At 37.9% G+C, this 16690-nt stretch overlaps 1 protein-coding gene across 1 annotated transcript; it reads right to left on the minus strand.

Annotated features, from left to right (window-relative positions):
- Nucleotides 1-10409: 10409 nt before the first annotated feature.
- Nucleotides 10410-12833, minus strand: LOC103964429 (wall-associated receptor kinase-like 20). Its single transcript, XM_009377363.3, has one exon. It carries the CDS (start codon nt 12724-12726, stop codon nt 10828-10830), a length of 1899 nt encoding a protein of 632 aa, XP_009375638.2. The 5' UTR covers nt 12727-12833; the 3' UTR covers nt 10410-10827.
- Nucleotides 12834-16690: the final 3857 nt, after the last annotated feature.

Genomic DNA, 16690 nt, shown 5'->3' on the forward strand with positions numbered 1-16690 from the left:
ACTTCCCTACCCATGCCGTAGAACTCACCCGTATCTATGAAAACAAACACGGGTGATGTTTGGCTTTTCGCAGTGGTTATTTTTGTCTTTCACCCACTTTTTGAAAACTAACCCTCTACCTCAGCTACCCAAACAATTCCCACCCATCCTACCTACCCCCACCGCACCAGGTAGTCACCCTTAACCCTTTAAACTAATAATCCGCCTCACTCAAGCAAAGATGCAAGCACATAAGGAACAAAGACTCTGTTTTAATTACGATAAACAATATTTGTCAGGCCATCAGTGTCACCAATCCCATATTCTCTTACTCCTGATTGAAGATGACTTCATTGATGCGTCACCGGAATTTGAGGCACTGCCACCACTAGAGCCAGACTTAATGTAGCACCTTGACCATCCTATTGCACTCCACGCCATTTCGGCCATGATGCGTTCTCGCAGGCGAGCTATGCATTTGTAGGGGTTTATCCTTAATACCCTAAGTGTTTACTTAATCCTCAGGTGGCTACCTAATTGGGTCTTCATATCGATTCTCCTCGTTGTGAGGCGATCATGGTAGTGACCAACCATTATTTTTGTATGAACTATCTTGCTCACAAGGTATCAGTGTCGATTTAGGTTATGATTTATGAAGTGACTTTCACTTCCTCACTATCGCCAATTACGACTAGTTCTCGGGGTTGATTAGTTTGAAGCCTTGGGGTTTATTGGCTAGAACTTCCTCCTCAAGGTCATGGAATTCACGATTAATGGAACCAATTATTGTTTGGTAGGTTCTTCAAACTGTAGCTCAGCCACCTAGTTTCCTTGTCAGCTAGTTCTCTGACTTCATCCTTACTGCCAGAATTCCTCTAAGCATTTCTCCTTCTATATTCAAACCTTTTTGACCTACCCACCACCTTGCCACCATATCAGGATTTTGACCATCAGTGAGACTTGAATGGCAGGTTGCAGAGATGTCATTTGCTGGCATCATCCAACCAAGGCTTAAACCTTTTTCTTCGCCAACCCTATTGGTTGCCAAAGATGACGAAGATTGTGGATTTTGAGTAGACTAAGGGATCTTAAATTTGGTAACCATCAAAGACCATTTTCCAATTCCTATGATTGATGAATTACTGGCTAAACTCACAATGTGATAATTTCTTCAAAGCTAAATTTGCATTCTGGGTTTCACTAGATAGATGCACGAAGCCAACAATCCTAAAACGTCTCTCCATACCCATAAAGTCCACTACAAGTTCGTAGTGATGCCCTTTGGCCTTACCAATGCACCAACCGCTTTTCAGGCATTGATGAATTCCATTTTACGATACATTGGTTTTTAGTGCCATGTTTCTCACTTAGCTACCTTTTATGAGATCTTACGCACCCACCAACTGAAATTAAAGCCTTGGTTTGTCTTTTTGGGCAAAGTTTTGTTGTCTATTTGGGACATATTATTTTTGTAGAGCGGCTGACTCCATCCACTCTTTGTAACCTTCAAGGTTTTTTGGGTCTCGCAGGTTACTATTGTAAGTTTGTAAGGAATTTTAGGATTATAGCCAAGCCGCTTACTGACTTACTATGCAAGGATAGCTTTAAGTGGTCCACAACGACTGATCAAGCCTTTTTTGCTCTCAAACTGGCCAAGAAATCCACGCTAGTTCCCACTCTTCTAGATTTCACCAAACTTTTACGGTTGAATACGATGCCTTCGATAGTGGTATTGGAGAGGTTCTATCATAGGACAACCACCCTATTGAGTTTCGTAACAAACCATTGGCTCCAAAACATTATGTTCTCTCGATGTATGTATGATAAGGAAATGCTTTTAGTGGTTTTTGCGGTCCAAAAAGGGCGACCTTATTTGCTCGACCATTAGTTTAAGATACTTATGGACCACTAAACCCTAAAATATTTTCTTGATCAACGAATTACCACTTCAGCTCAGCAAAAATGGTTGTTGAAATTGCTTGGCTATAATTATACTTTGGATTTTTAGATGTAAGTCCCCGAATGCAACTGCATATGCCCTTTCTCGTCGCCCAGAGGTTCTGGCTTTAATGGGCCTATCTCGGCCCTTTTTTAATTGTATCGTATAGATACATGCGGACTATGCCTTGGACTCTTAGGTTTCATCCATTCTTAAAGCTTTGCAGCAGAATCTTGGGAGTTATACTTCTTTTAAGCTCTAAGGGGATCTTTTATGCTATAAAAAAAGGTGTTTTTATTGCAGCCACCTTCCCTTGGAGTTCTTGCTGCCTTAAGGAATTTCACTTTTCTCCATCCGCTAGTCATTCGAGCTTCTTACGCACATAAAAACGTTTGATACTTAATTCACTTGGCCAGGTTTCATAACAGATATGAATAGTTTGTAGCTTCGTGTGACACCTGCCAGTGAATGAATTATGAGACCATCAAACCCCCTAAGTTGTTGCAACCTCTCTCCATTCCCGAACAGATTTGGACAGACATCGTTAAGGATTTTGTTGAAGGACTTCCCTCATCCATAGACGTAATGCCAGCTTGGTGATGGTGGATCGATTATTCAAATATGGCCAATTTATTCCAATCAAACATCCCTATTTAGCACCAAAGATTGCAAAGGTATTTATTCAAGAATTTTTTCGTCTCCATGGCATATCAACTTTCATAGTCAGCGATCGTGACCTTATATTTATCAACGAATTCTGGATTGCATTCTTTAAGCAACAGCACACCATAGACCTGACAAGTTCTTACACGACCCGTTAACAAGACACGAAAATAATGGGTTTCGGGTCAACATGATAATTAATCGGGTCGTTATCGAGTCACACGATAAAAACCCGTTAATAATGGGTCCTTAACAGGTTTACACGAGGGTGACACGCGGGTAACATGTTTCGACACGTTACGAAAAGAGTTATTTTGATGATGTATATTCTGTATATTAAATATGTATTATTATAAATAATTATTCTATATAAATTTTAAAAATTTAAGTAAGTTTATTTATTTATTTTATAGTATACTATCAGTAAAAAGTGAGATTAAAACATTATAACACATTATAGTAATTAATTGGGTTTTTATCACAAATAGTCCTTGAAATTGACCTATCTCATCAAAGTGGTCCCTAAAACTGAAAATCGATCAATGTAGTCCCTAAACTTGAATGTCGCAAGTCCTTCTGTCACAATTCTGTCAAAAATTCTGTTAAGTGTTGATGTGTCAAGCAATTGGGTCCCATAAGTCTAATTAAATATTATTATATAAATTAAAAATATTTAAATATAAACTTGAAAAAAAAGAAAAGAAGATGATTTCCCCTCCCACCCCAACAACCACCACCCTAAAACGCCTACCCCACCTCGCCTTGTCGACAACACCAGAGAGGTTTCAATTCGGATTATCAGCACCGACAAGCACGAAGACTGCGGGAACGGGGGTGTGATAGTGATATTTCAAGGGGAGGAGAGCCCCCACCCCACCATGTCGCCTGCATCTCCGGGTTGAGCAAAACCGGAAAGGTTTTAATTCGGATTATCGGTGTTGGTGAGTGCAAGAACTGCAAGACCGAAGGTGCGATAGGGGCTCGAGCAACACAGGGGATGTTTCAATTCACATTAAATTATTATTGTGGTTAACATTTGATTTGGTAATTAACTCATTCAATTAATCGAGTTTGCTGGTTAGTACGTATTCTTGGACTTTAGTTGCCAAAAGGAGAGGGGTCAACCATGCCAGAAAGAAACTAGAGCTCTCAATCCGTATCTTTTTCTTTTGGAAAATATTTGAGAGAGTAACTGTTTCAGAATTTTCTTTTCTTATGTAAGAGCACTTCCACAGGGGGTGGGCTAGGCCGGCACACAACCAAAAAAATGGCCTGGCACCTAGGGAAGTCTTTCCAGCCTACGGGATTGCCTAGCACCCAACCTAAGCTGGTCTCCAGCACAGCCCAAAATTGACAGACCTTGGGACCGCCCTAAATAACGTCAAGCTGACGTCATGATCTAAAATCAGTGACGACGAACTCCATCTCCAGCGAGGAAGACGGCTAGACGAGGCTACCTTCGAGGACAAGGCCGCTAACCCGGAACTTGCTGTTAAGGACGAGCTGGTCTTGGAAGCTGTTGAGGACGATGACATACAAATCCGACAATGCAGCTGAAGGTCAGGGCGTAGGTCTAGAGGCGGCGAGTTTGGAGCTGGCGAGCCCGTGTGCCGATGTCAACCAGTTTGGGGCGGTTTGGACCACGGAGGGAGGTGGAAAAGAAGCGGAGAATGAAAGGGAGGTGGGGATTTGATGGAGGGTGGAGATGGGTGGGGGGTGGGCAGGTGTGCTATGTTATGAGGAGCATTTTTGGGGAGAAACTTAGAAATTAAAAATCAAATTATTAATTTTTATTACTTTATAATAAAAATTAATAATATTTTAATAAAATTGACTAGGCTATTTAGTTTTAGGGGTGGAGATGCCCTTGGCCTGTTACTATTCATTGAGGTCTATCACTATTCATTGAGTGGATAAATGTGCTGGGTGCTGGCGCAAAGTCTTTAGGGGTGGAATTGCTCTAAGCAACGGGGTAGGCTGGAGGTTGGGTGTTGCTCGGATAGGTTGAGCAAGAAAATGACAAAATTAAATTTTTTATTATTTAAATATTTTTAATTCAATATAATAATATTTAATTAATTTGTAGGACTCAAGTGTGTGACACATCACAACTTAACAAAATTGTTGACCGAATTATGACGGAATAACCACATTGATTTACGACATTCATTTTCAAGGACTACATTGATCGATTTTTAATTTTAGAGACCATCTTGATTGGATGGGTCAATTTCAAGGACCATTTGTGATAAAAATCCTAATTAATTTACAAGCGCGAACAATGTGAAAAAAAAATAAGCAAACGCTCGTGATCACATCCTCTATACTTTGAGGATGGGTAATTGTGACAACCTGTCCCTACTTTTCACTGTAATTTCTTTTTCATTGGTGTGAGTTGACGATTTTACCCTTTATGGTTACGTCACCTCACGGTGACTGCCAGCATGCTCTGACCTCCTAAGGTTGGGGTGTGTCAGTACATCATCGTTTGCATTTCTAAAACCATACAAAACCCTCATGATAGTATTTTTAAGGGAGTTCAAAATAAATAAAATTCATAATCATTAATGTACAAGTCTGAAAAATGTGAAAGCATATATAAACGATCGTGATTGCATCCTTTACGCATAAACACTCCAAATTTCATGAATAGTGTTTTTTTTATTTGAGTGCAAAATTAATAATAATTATTGTAGAAGTGGGAAAAATGTAACCGTCAATTGTCGTTTATAATTTATTCTACTCACTGAATTTCATTTTTTAGATTTTCTTTTTTGGAAAGTGATCTTTTAACAAAGGTAGAAAAACGAATAGTTTGGATCGTTGATATCACATTTCGCTATTTATGGTTAATTGAAATATGAGTTGAGATAAGGACTTTACAAACTTCGAGCAATATTTTCACTAATGGTAAAACTCTGAACATAATATCAACGTTCTGAACCATTCATCTTCCTGCATCCTCTAAGAGATCATATTTTCAAAAAAGAAAATCCGAAAAAAAAATTGTGAAAAGAATGGAGCGTAAATGTGAATGACAACCAACGGCTAAATTTAGATCTATATATAGTTTATGTTATTATAGTGGCGAATTTCAGAGTTGATCTCTTCAGGAAAGTTGTAAAACTTGTCATTACGAACGTTTATATATATATATATATATATATATTTCACACTTCTACATTAATTAAAAAACCATTAAAAAAACCTTTTACTTAAACAATAGTCATATGATTTAATCTAATTTATATGAGATTAAATCTTTACCGTTGGATATCCTTGAACAGTTGGTATTTAGTAATGTACTAATGTTTTTTCATTAAGCTCTTATTTTGGGTATCCTTGAAAGTCAAATGTTTTTTTTTTATATTTATTTTTGTTATGTCATGAAGTAATGTTTATGTGACAACGTAGTAAGCATATACTAATTTAGTATTAGGTCTTCTATTTGTTTTTTGTCAAATTATGTTTTTCATTTTCATTAATTATTGATTTAAAATCTATTTTCTTTAACGAGAAACAGGTCAGATCATTTTACTTTATAATATTAATGAGTCGATTTTGGATCGGGTTATATTACTCCTTTACTTTAACAGGTGCTACACGACACGACCTGTTATGATATCAGGTATGTTACGAAAATGACATGAATGCCAGGTCTAGCGCACCAACCTTTGCAAAAGCTCCGCCTATCATCCTCTTCCAACACTACTTGCGCAGTTTTGTGAGCGACAAATTCAGGGACTGGATTCAGTGGCTAGCGTGGGCAGAGTGGTGGTGTAATACCACCTTCTAATCCGTCATCAAAATGAACCCCTTTTAGGCCGTGTATGCCTACCCTCCACCCACGGTGTCGACTTACATTCCTGGTTCTCCGGTGCACCCGGTCGACGTCGCCCTCCGTGATCGAGATGCCCTACTAAAAAGTTGGGTGAGCATCTGCAACTTGCACAACACCAAATGCGCCAGCACACTGATAAACATCGATCTGAACACACATATTCAGTTGGGGATTGGGTTTTCCTCAAGCTTTAACCCATCGCCAAACCTCGGTGTTTAAAACTCACTGCCCGAAACTGGTCCCCTGTTACTATGGTCCTTTCAAGATGCTTGCTCCTGTTCGTCAGGTTGCTTATACACTAGACCTTCCCCTTCAATCTCACATTCACCTTACCTTCCGTATCCTTGTTGAAACTCATAGTGTGACTTCTCCCGTTCTGCTACCAGTCTCCTATGAGGGTAATTTCATGTGATCCCCTGGAAAAAAAAAATTCTTTCAAAGGGTCCATTCAAGATGGCCTTCTGGAGCATGACGTGACTTGGGAGGATGTAGATTCACTACTCACCCGTTTTCCAAAATTTACAGCCTGAGGACAGGCTTGTTCAAGGGGGGTCCATGTTAGGCCCTTACTGTAGTTAGGCCCTCTATGAGTTAGGCCCTCTATGCCGGAAATGGATTCTCCCTCAGCATCTGCTCATGATCCTGTCTGCTCATGATCCTACTGATTCACACATAAGGACCGTTGGATGAAAATTCAATGACTATAAATAAGAGAGTTTCTTTAAAGTTATAATAATTGTAACCGATGAATTTTTATCTAACGCTCCTTGTGTGTGGATCAGTAGGATCCTGAGCAGAGAAGAGAATCCATTTCCGGCCTTCTTGTTATATCATTTGTTATTTTTAGTATAATAGGAAATGGTTGTTCTATGATGACTCATCAGAAGAGACATTTTGTCTATTGTGGCTAGTGGGTATATAAGCCCCATGAATAATGTCTCTCTGTTATGCATGAATTAAATCTTTAATTTTCCTCTCAACTGATCCTTTTTTTTTCACCTTTTCCTCTCTTCTCCAGCGATTGGTACCCTAACAATTTACCTGAGAGGTGCTGTAGTGAGGAAAAAAATGAGGGGTTCTGTAATTTTGCCACTACAAATTCTGGCAGTAAAAACAACTTGTGAGTAAAACCCGTACCATGATTCTGATGCTTGGTCTCTAATTTCAAATTTCTGGCATAGGAATCAATGTTCATGGGTTTTTATTTGATATATGTTTTTAGGAGTTTTAGGATTTCAATTAATGCCCAATTTCTTATTTCACATAATTTCTACTTTTTAGTATTCAAACGTTCACTTCAATTAATAGAAAAGATGGGAGCTTTGGATGATTTCACATAGATGTCTATTTTTCACGAGTTTGCAAGTGAGCTGAGCAGCTTTGCAGATTGCAATCCACCCCAATTTTTCATGATTGGATATGTTGTTCTTGAACTTGAACTCATCATTCTTGAATGGATATGCTGTTCGCTAAAGCTATCCTTTATAACTACTCAAGCTCTTCGATCAACGTTCTCATGACCCATTCTGTTTACGCGTTTTGCGATTACATGTAGTTCATAACATGTCGTCAATAAATGTTTATTAACTTGCTTATGATTTATATACACACACACACACACGATTCTTTCTTTTGTTAATTTGCTTATGATTTTATCTATTTGGTTGGGTAGTTTATAAAATGTCTCAATCAAGCATGGAAGTGGAAGAAGATGGAAAAGAAATGGAAGTGGACGAAGAGGAGGAAGAAATGGAAGTGGAGCAAATGGAAGAAGAACAAATTGAATAAGAAATGTCATGCTTCCTTAAGAAATGTAGTCAAGGATATTTGGTATTTTTCTTTAAGTCACAATTCAAATGAGAATGGGGAAGAAATTTATTTATGTTGCAAGAATCAACTAAATCCTAAGAAATCCATGAAAGAAGCCTATACAAATTTATAAATATCTATAATAGAAATTCATATAAATTTGCCAAAATTCATATAAAATTGTGAATCTATTAAAATAATTTGAAATCTGTCACTTAAATAATAGATTAATGTTACAGAGATTAAATTTTTAAACTAAATTTGTAAACTAAATGATAAAATGATGTGTCACCAACAGAAAATGATCACGTTTATGAACGCTTAAGTAATAATCTAATTATCAACTTCCATGTTATTTAGTTTACAAAATTTATTCTTTCTAGCATTAATCTAGAAAAAGTCTATTAAAATTCGTTGAAATCTAAATTGACAACACTCACAGTTAATCCTATTATATAATAAAAGCCAATTTAATGGTTGTGTTTTGACTAATCCTAGTCAAAACAATAAGAGGGTGCTTATTTGCCCTCTCTATACTTCATTGGACTGGGCTGGTTTAATTGGGATTGCTAGGCCATGCTTAGTGTGAACAACGTTAATGAGATTGAGTCGGACACACCCCGCTACGTCCTTTGCTATGTAGTCTTAGTGAGTCCCCCCGAAATGTATGGGATCGTTGATCCCATCTCCAAATCTGCTTATTTGCACATTGCATTGTCTGCACGCTGCTTCGTTTGTAAGTATTCTTCTCTGCAACTCTGTTTGCCCACCCCCAAATCTAAAATCCAGCCCCACCCACTGCCTAACTCTCAAAATCCAACCACCAAAAAAAAAAAAAAAAAAAAAAAACACAAAAAACAAAAAATGCAAAACAATAACAACAATAAGAGAAGTCGATCTGCAAGCATTCTTCCTTTTTCCCAGAAAATTCTGAGATGGCTATCTTATTCTGGAATTGCAGAAGGAGAAGTCAATGCATGTATCAGAGGGAGGAGAAAGATTCGAAAATTTTTGGGAGAAAAGAGGGTGAGGAAGGTAGAGATGCTTAATAGAGGAAGAGGGTGAAGAGGATGAGCTTATTTTGAAAGATCTTCCATGGCCTTATTTTGCAGGGCTGTATTTTGCAGGAAAGAGAGGGAGGAAATGAGAGAATGGGACGGAATCAGAGAGAAAAGATAGGAGCAGTTTCCAGAAAGAAGTAGAGTGTTATAGAGAAAAAAAAAAGGGTGAAAATAATATTATTTGATAAAATAATAAAATATTATTAGATATGTGTTGAGTAATATAATATTATAGTTGTTTATATCCTACTTTTTAGTCGGACAATACATCAAATGTTTTATTACGTTCGTTCTACTTAATCTATTCTAAACCAGTCCAGTTTAATATATTATAAACCAGTTTAGTTTAATCCCTCAAACTACAAATAACGGACCCTAAACATGCCCACTCAATATCCCTTTTTACTAATTAAATCTCATTGCATGATTTTTTTGGTAACTTTATTGCATCTATGAGTAAGGCAGTTCTGTTCCCACGTGTATACTTTTCATTTTAATATGCGTTGCCAACACTAAAACCTATCTTAATGATGCTTAGTTTCTACTTTAATCACATTGGTGCAGGATATCTTGAGTTCAAATTCACACGTTCCCATTTAATCTTTTTTTTTGCTTTTTCTTTTAATTTATTTAGCTTCTAATACTTTGTTCTTTTAATCATTATCCTAAAAATGTCCGCCTAGTGCCGCCGGCGCTAGGTAGTTGAGTCACCGCCCCGATTATGCTTAGACTTTTGAAAATTAAGAAGAGGAGCCTAGACCTGATGAGGCACCCGCCTAACCCGCACAGACCTGCCCAAACCCACCTAGGCACCCGCTTAGGTTGCGACTTACTTAGATAAAAAATAGGTAACTTTCATTTTGTATTTTATTTTTTTCAATAAATTGTATGAGACTTGCTGAATAGTTAAATGAACACACATTATATGTTTGTTCCCTATATTTTCATTATGTTCTAATACTTCATATTATATATGTCATTCTATTTTGTAGTTTATGATAAAATTATATATATTTGAAGTATAAACAAACATTTATTTACACAAAATATAATAGATTTACTTAAATCCGCCTAAACACCCGCCTAGACCACGCCTAGCCGCCTAGGCGCTAGGCTCCAGCCCACCGCCAGACTAGCACTTAGCGTCTTTTAGAACCTTTCTTTTAATTAATCTTTTTTTTCGTGTGTCCATGGCAACCAATCAAAATCCAAAGAAAGCATCTGATCCCAAGAGCCCTAGTTTTTTCCATCCATCCAAAACCAATCCTTCCTTCCTTGGAATGGAATCACTACTTTGGCTTCTGTGGGCTGCTCCAACAATGATTCTTTGGCCTTCATCTCCACTCCTTTATTTTACAACATGAATATTCAAAGAAATAATGTACATATATTATCTGACGAAATTTGTTCGTTCAGTGAATAGTCTAAGTTGACAATCTGGCAACATAACAAGTTACGTGAGAACATTTTCAAACTCTACTACTACTATACTTACATAGTACATGGATATAATTTCATGATAACTAATAATGTCATTAATTATGAACCACTTGTTGATCTAAAACTTGAATTATGCAGTGGAGTTCTTGAACAACATCCTTCATGGCTGGTCTATCTCCCTTCTTTTCCTTCAGACATGCAAGTCCAAGCTCTAAGAAAAGCTTTACACTTGCCACTGTATTCCCCGAAGGCTCTTCGCTAAGCAGCCGGGGATCCACTACCTCCATAGCAACACCATTGTTGGCTCTTACACTCACGTAAATGGCTAAGTTCACGTCGTCATGATCGCGTGAGAAATCAATGGCTTTTTGTGATGTTAAAAGCTCAAGCAGCACAACGCCATAGCTATAAACATCACTCTTGTCAGTTAACTGATAGTTCCGATAGTATTCGGGGTCTAAGTACCCTAATGTTCCCTGAGCACATGTCGAGATATGACTCAACCCCGGACAAGCCAACCTGGACAGCCCAAAATCTGCAACTTTTGCGTTCAAATCACTGTCCAGAAGGATGTTGGTTGACTTGACATCTCTATGGTAGATGGGAGTGTGCGCCGCGGAGTGTAAATAGGTCAATGCTTCAGCAGTTTGCAAGGCAATTCTGAGCCTAGTTTTCCAGTCAAGAAATGTCGAAAACTTGCCGTGTAAATGGTCACTGAGAGTGCCATTGGAGATGTACTCATAGAGCATCAATGGCTGCTCAGCTTCCACGCAATATCCCAAGAGTCTGACCAGGTTCTTGTGGTTGACTTGGGAGAGTATCCCAACTTCATTTAGTACTTGTTCTGTGCTCTTGATGTTGCCAACTTTTGCTGACTTGACGGCGACGAGAGTCCCATCTTCGAGCTCTCCTTTGTACACTTCTCCAAATCCACCACTCCCCAAAACTCTCTGTTTGGAGAAACCATTGGTGGCTTTCTTCACATCTTTCAAGTGAAACATTCGAGCTGATTTCCCATCACTATTGCTCTTCAACATGTCTTCTCTTGCCTTGGTAAGTTTCTTCTGGTCCGAGAATTTGCAGGATCTTTTCACTGTGACAATTGCTATAACTGCCGCTACAATGAAAAATGAGATTACCCCAATCGAGACCTTCAGAGTCAGACCCGCTTTCGTGTTCCTCTTCTTCTTTGAGCAAGTGCCATCAAGATGATCCCAATAGTACTCCCTATTGCAAAGGCAGCGTGAGACACCGCTTGAACCCGTAGGCGAACATTTGGAATCTGAAGAGCAATCAAGTTGTGTTCTACAAATTGGTTCAAGAGCAGATGCCCATTGAATTTCCAATCCCTCTTCCCATTGGCTCGCAGGCTTGTTTATATCCAAATGAAGGATGCTTCTGAAGGCTTTGCAGCCTGAGCTGTGAAGCCGAATCTTGTATGCTGAAGGCATACCACCAGCAACAAATGTGCAGCAAAGATTAAGCCTGTTTTCGCACTGTAGTGCTCGGTTTGTATCAATGTGTCCTGAGCTTTCTAAGTACCGGTGACAGAGGCTAGATGAAGTGCAATTGAGAGGAGAAACCAAGAGCCGCGGAGAGCAGTTGAAAAGGAAGATAGTATTCGACGAAGTGATGTTGAAAGGAAGTGACTGATTCAACCAGAGGCCCTCACTCACCACCAAGTCCTGAGTAACACATTTTCCGGGCAGCCATGGGGACGGTTGTACCACCATGCGCTGATACGTAGCCATGATTTGAAGAACAAGATAGTAACTTCCATTGAGGGCATGAACATAGAGTTTCTTAGAGGAGGGGTCACAATGGAGAGAGTAGTCGGGGTCACCACAGTCGGGGCTTGTGCTTAGTGGATACGGAACTTTCATGAAACCACAGTCGGGGCAGGTCTTTTGGGAGGAGCAGCAATGATAGATGCAAAAAAGGATGAAGAAACAGCTGCAGAGGAAGCCTGGCATTATGTTTTTCCTGGTGACCATATTTGCACGAACAAAGGGGAAGCAATGAAAAGCTTATGGCAATACATACGGGACGCAAAGATGGGGTAAATAAAAGGATACGAGGTTAAGTCGGTTGGGTAGGATATTGTGGCCGCCCCATTACACTCAAGTTCGAATCCCTCTACCCACATATTAGAGTATTTTCATCAAAAGTTGAAAGAAGGAAACAAGAAGAGAATAAAGTGGGTGAAACAGAAGTTGGAAAGTGGCTGCAAGAATCTATGTTAAAATCATAAAAGCTTTGGCGTTTATAGGAGCTGTGGATTCCTCCTTTATAGTGTGACCTCTACTTAAGGAAAGCAGTCACTAAAAACGCTTCAACTTTTGTGCTTTCCTTCATGAAGTTGAGGAACAAATCATTAAATCGAGAATACTAATCTACTAGATAGTGAAAGAAAGATTTCCACAACATAATGGCTAATCACACCTAGCTTAGCTAGCTAGGATTTTTTCAATGTTCTCTTCTCCAGTAAACATACATGTGGATCATCGACGAGATAAGTTAGGGGGATGCAGAATACAGAATTATGCAGAAAAAATTACTATGTTCTGCATAAAAGATAAATGATTAACATTTATAACAAGAAAAATAAAAAAAATCGTGAATGAGCAAACGATGATCTGATCATTCAATCTTCGCAAATACTTGCATACCCAACTTCTGCACTATATCCTGAATATTAGATGGTCATGGACGGAACAACATTTCCTAGTACAAGGGAACTTGCAATGGATGAAATCTCCACAAATTTCATTTCCAAGAAATTTTTTGAGGTTATGAATGAAACTTGCAACGCTAATGATATTTGTATCACTTATGCAGTTACCCTTGTCATTGTTGAATTTTTCAGGTCGACGGGCCGAGGGCCCCACTTCAACTATACTGATACTTGATAATTACCACTTGCCCAATCCGTCAAATGTGCGGTTTTGTCACAAATAGGCTGGGTATTAGGCTCTAAGTTTAGAGTTCAGGTTTGTTTCCAATTCCACACTTCCTCATGACAAGGACTTGGCTTGCACGGGCCGTAACTTGTCTCTGATAATTACCATCTGCCCAATCTATTAGTTTGGGAGGTTTTATCACAAAAGACCTAGATATTAGTTAGAGAGCATTAATCATATTTAAGAGCGATCGGTTCGGTCTATTTCTTTATCTCCCCATGAATCGTATGTTTGTAACGAGAAACGAAACTGACATCTCCAAATTTAACTCAAACTTAGCTCGCTTCTTTTTTTTCTTTGGGGTTGCTTTTTCCAATAAACGTTGGTTACATTTCTAACTCTTTCTTTCTTCTTTCCCACACCGCTGTGGGAAAGCGAACAGTCATAGTGTCGAGCAAAAGGACAGCTTTACGGTTTACAATGAAGAGAATAGCAAGATTTATTTTTCCCGCAACCTTTTGAGCTTCTATTTACATTACACAAGAGCATGAGCATAAGAATCAGTAGGAAGAGCATAATTTCATTAACCTGTAACAAGTTTTACAGAGACCTGCACAAGAGAGAAACAACACCAAACAATTGCTACGTATCCTCTAGTGTGTGTATAAAAAGTTGATAATTACAGTTCACAGAACCCATTACTTACCCAAATGGCATTTTTACTGGGAGTAGTTCAACGTCCAACTGCAGATTAAAAGAATATACAGAACAGTGAAGAGGAATATAGGGAAGGGCCCATGAAAGAGAGTTATGGAGGTATAGAAAAAAGATGAAAAGAATATAAATCATAATGCGAAAGAGAATCGCGATAGAGATAGATTAGCTCCAAGAAATATAAAAAACAAAATAAAAAAAACCTTCAGATTCCTACACTTTGTATGAAAGAGAATGGAAAAGGAAGTCGATTCTGAACACCATCTGGAGGGCATTTTAAGAACTTTACCGCGCTGTAGTTACTTGCAAATATACATGTTACCATGGAAAAAGCCTAAGAGAGTAGGAGAGACGAGGAGAGATTTGTGGATGAAGTCCTTTTGGAGATTAAATTTTGTTACCTCTATGGTTTCATTTGGAGGAATTTCCTGTACTTCTTTGCTTCCATAGCTAGCTCGGGAGGAACTATTGGCAATCGCTGCAAATAAATAATTTGAATCAAAAGGAACCCAAAAGGGTACTTATCGAAAACGAAAAGAACTAGAGGGTGTCGTTATTGCAGTTGTTTAAAGTGATCTAGTCTAATGAGGAAAAGGCCATACACTTCGAGCTGCTATTTCCTCATCATAAAGAACAAAATATCTCCAAGATATACTTGAAACTCAAAATATTTTTTTCTCTCTGCATAAATCAAAATCCGTAACGGTATTGTACTCGAGGCTTACTACTAAACAGCATAAAAGAAGTAAGAACTTTAATATTCTTGTGCAACGCGTAAACTAAAGTTATTCTGCTTCAAGACATAACAAATAAATTTCATACCAATAAATTAATGTCAACTTCGCCACACGTGAGGTGGTGTGTTGAGAATGAATCCCACATTAATGAGAGGAGGGACCTTGCATGTGTTTATAAGTAAGTTGGGTTACTTCCCATATTGCAAATTGATTTTATGGTAGAACCTCAACTTTTTTCATTGTAGTATGGCTGCATCATCAAGGTATCAATGAGAACCGGATAACTGGCGATTCATCTTATGCAAGAGGGAATATCTGTTAAGACTGTCAGCACTTTAACAGAATAAATATAACTGTTCTAGACTCCATTGCAGTTTTATTAAACGGAACCACTTTATACAGTGCAAAACCATGATCCAAGTTTTGGTTTTATGGACAATTAGTTATTCTACAAGTTAAATTTATAATCGTAAAATTGGTTGGTTCATTCTATCCTAAGTTTAAAGGGACATTTGATGGTGCCCGCCTCTTCCTTACATATACATGTGAATAGCAGTACTACTCAAGTCTTACCGTTACTCCAATTACCATATAATAGGCGGGATTGGAGGAACCCTAATCACTGTATAATGGTGTCCCTACCTTCACAAAACACACATTCCATTCCGAGCAAAACCTATTATTGTTGCTGGAACACTTGTCTTGTTGAAAGTATAAGACTCCTTAGTTATCTGCAAGAGTCATGTCTTCCATATTCTAAAGATAGTATAATTGGTTTATTGTAATTTTGTTTATCAAATTTGTGATCCTAATGTCTTACTGTTGTCCGTATTATTTCAGTAATATCTTATGAGTTGTACACTGAAGGGGAGTATTGTAAATAGTAATCTAGAAGTATGATTGTGTAAACTAGAAGTAGGAGTCTAATAAGATCTAGAAGATCCTTTCCTTGTATAACTTATAGAGTGAAGTGCGGATTTAGTCTCTAAACTATCACCTCAATGAAAATTAGGTTCCTGAATTATTTTTTTGGGTAAAATAAGTCTCTAAATTCATTAAAAATTGCTAATTTCATCCCTACTATTATACTCAAAGTCATTTTATCCAATTTATTGTAAACTTTAAGTTACTTGACAAACTTTAGAGTGTAATACCGTTCTTTGCTCGCCTATAAGCCTTTAACATTTCATATAGATTGTAAATCTAACGTCTAATTTACCCTTCAAACTTAACTCCATATAATATTTATCTATGTGAAATTACCAATCTACCCTCCAATGTGTATCATATGCAAATAACGTGACTTAAGTTCATGGAAAATTGAATATAGTAGCTTCAAATATAATATTAGAGATGTAATTGGCAGATTTTTATAATTCAGGACTGATTTCTCTGAAAAAAAAAATAGTTTAGGGACATACCTTCTTTTTTGTCAAACTTAAATAATTAGGGTAAAACAAGAATCCACCTTCCTATCAACTGATTTGTTGTTTATGAACATAATTTTTACTTAGGTGATAATTCAAGAACTGAATTAGCAGTTTATCCTAACTTATATTAATTGGAGGGCAAGCGAAGCCCATCATTATTACTACAAAACACAATCT

This window comes from the organism of the source record quoted next, unplaced genomic scaffold (genome assembly GCF_019419815.1).
Source record: "Pyrus x bretschneideri cultivar Hongxiangsu unplaced genomic scaffold, Pyrus_bretschneideri_v1 Contig30, whole genome shotgun sequence".
NCBI classification, from domain to species: Eukaryota; Viridiplantae; Streptophyta; class Magnoliopsida; order Rosales; family Rosaceae; genus Pyrus; species Pyrus x bretschneideri.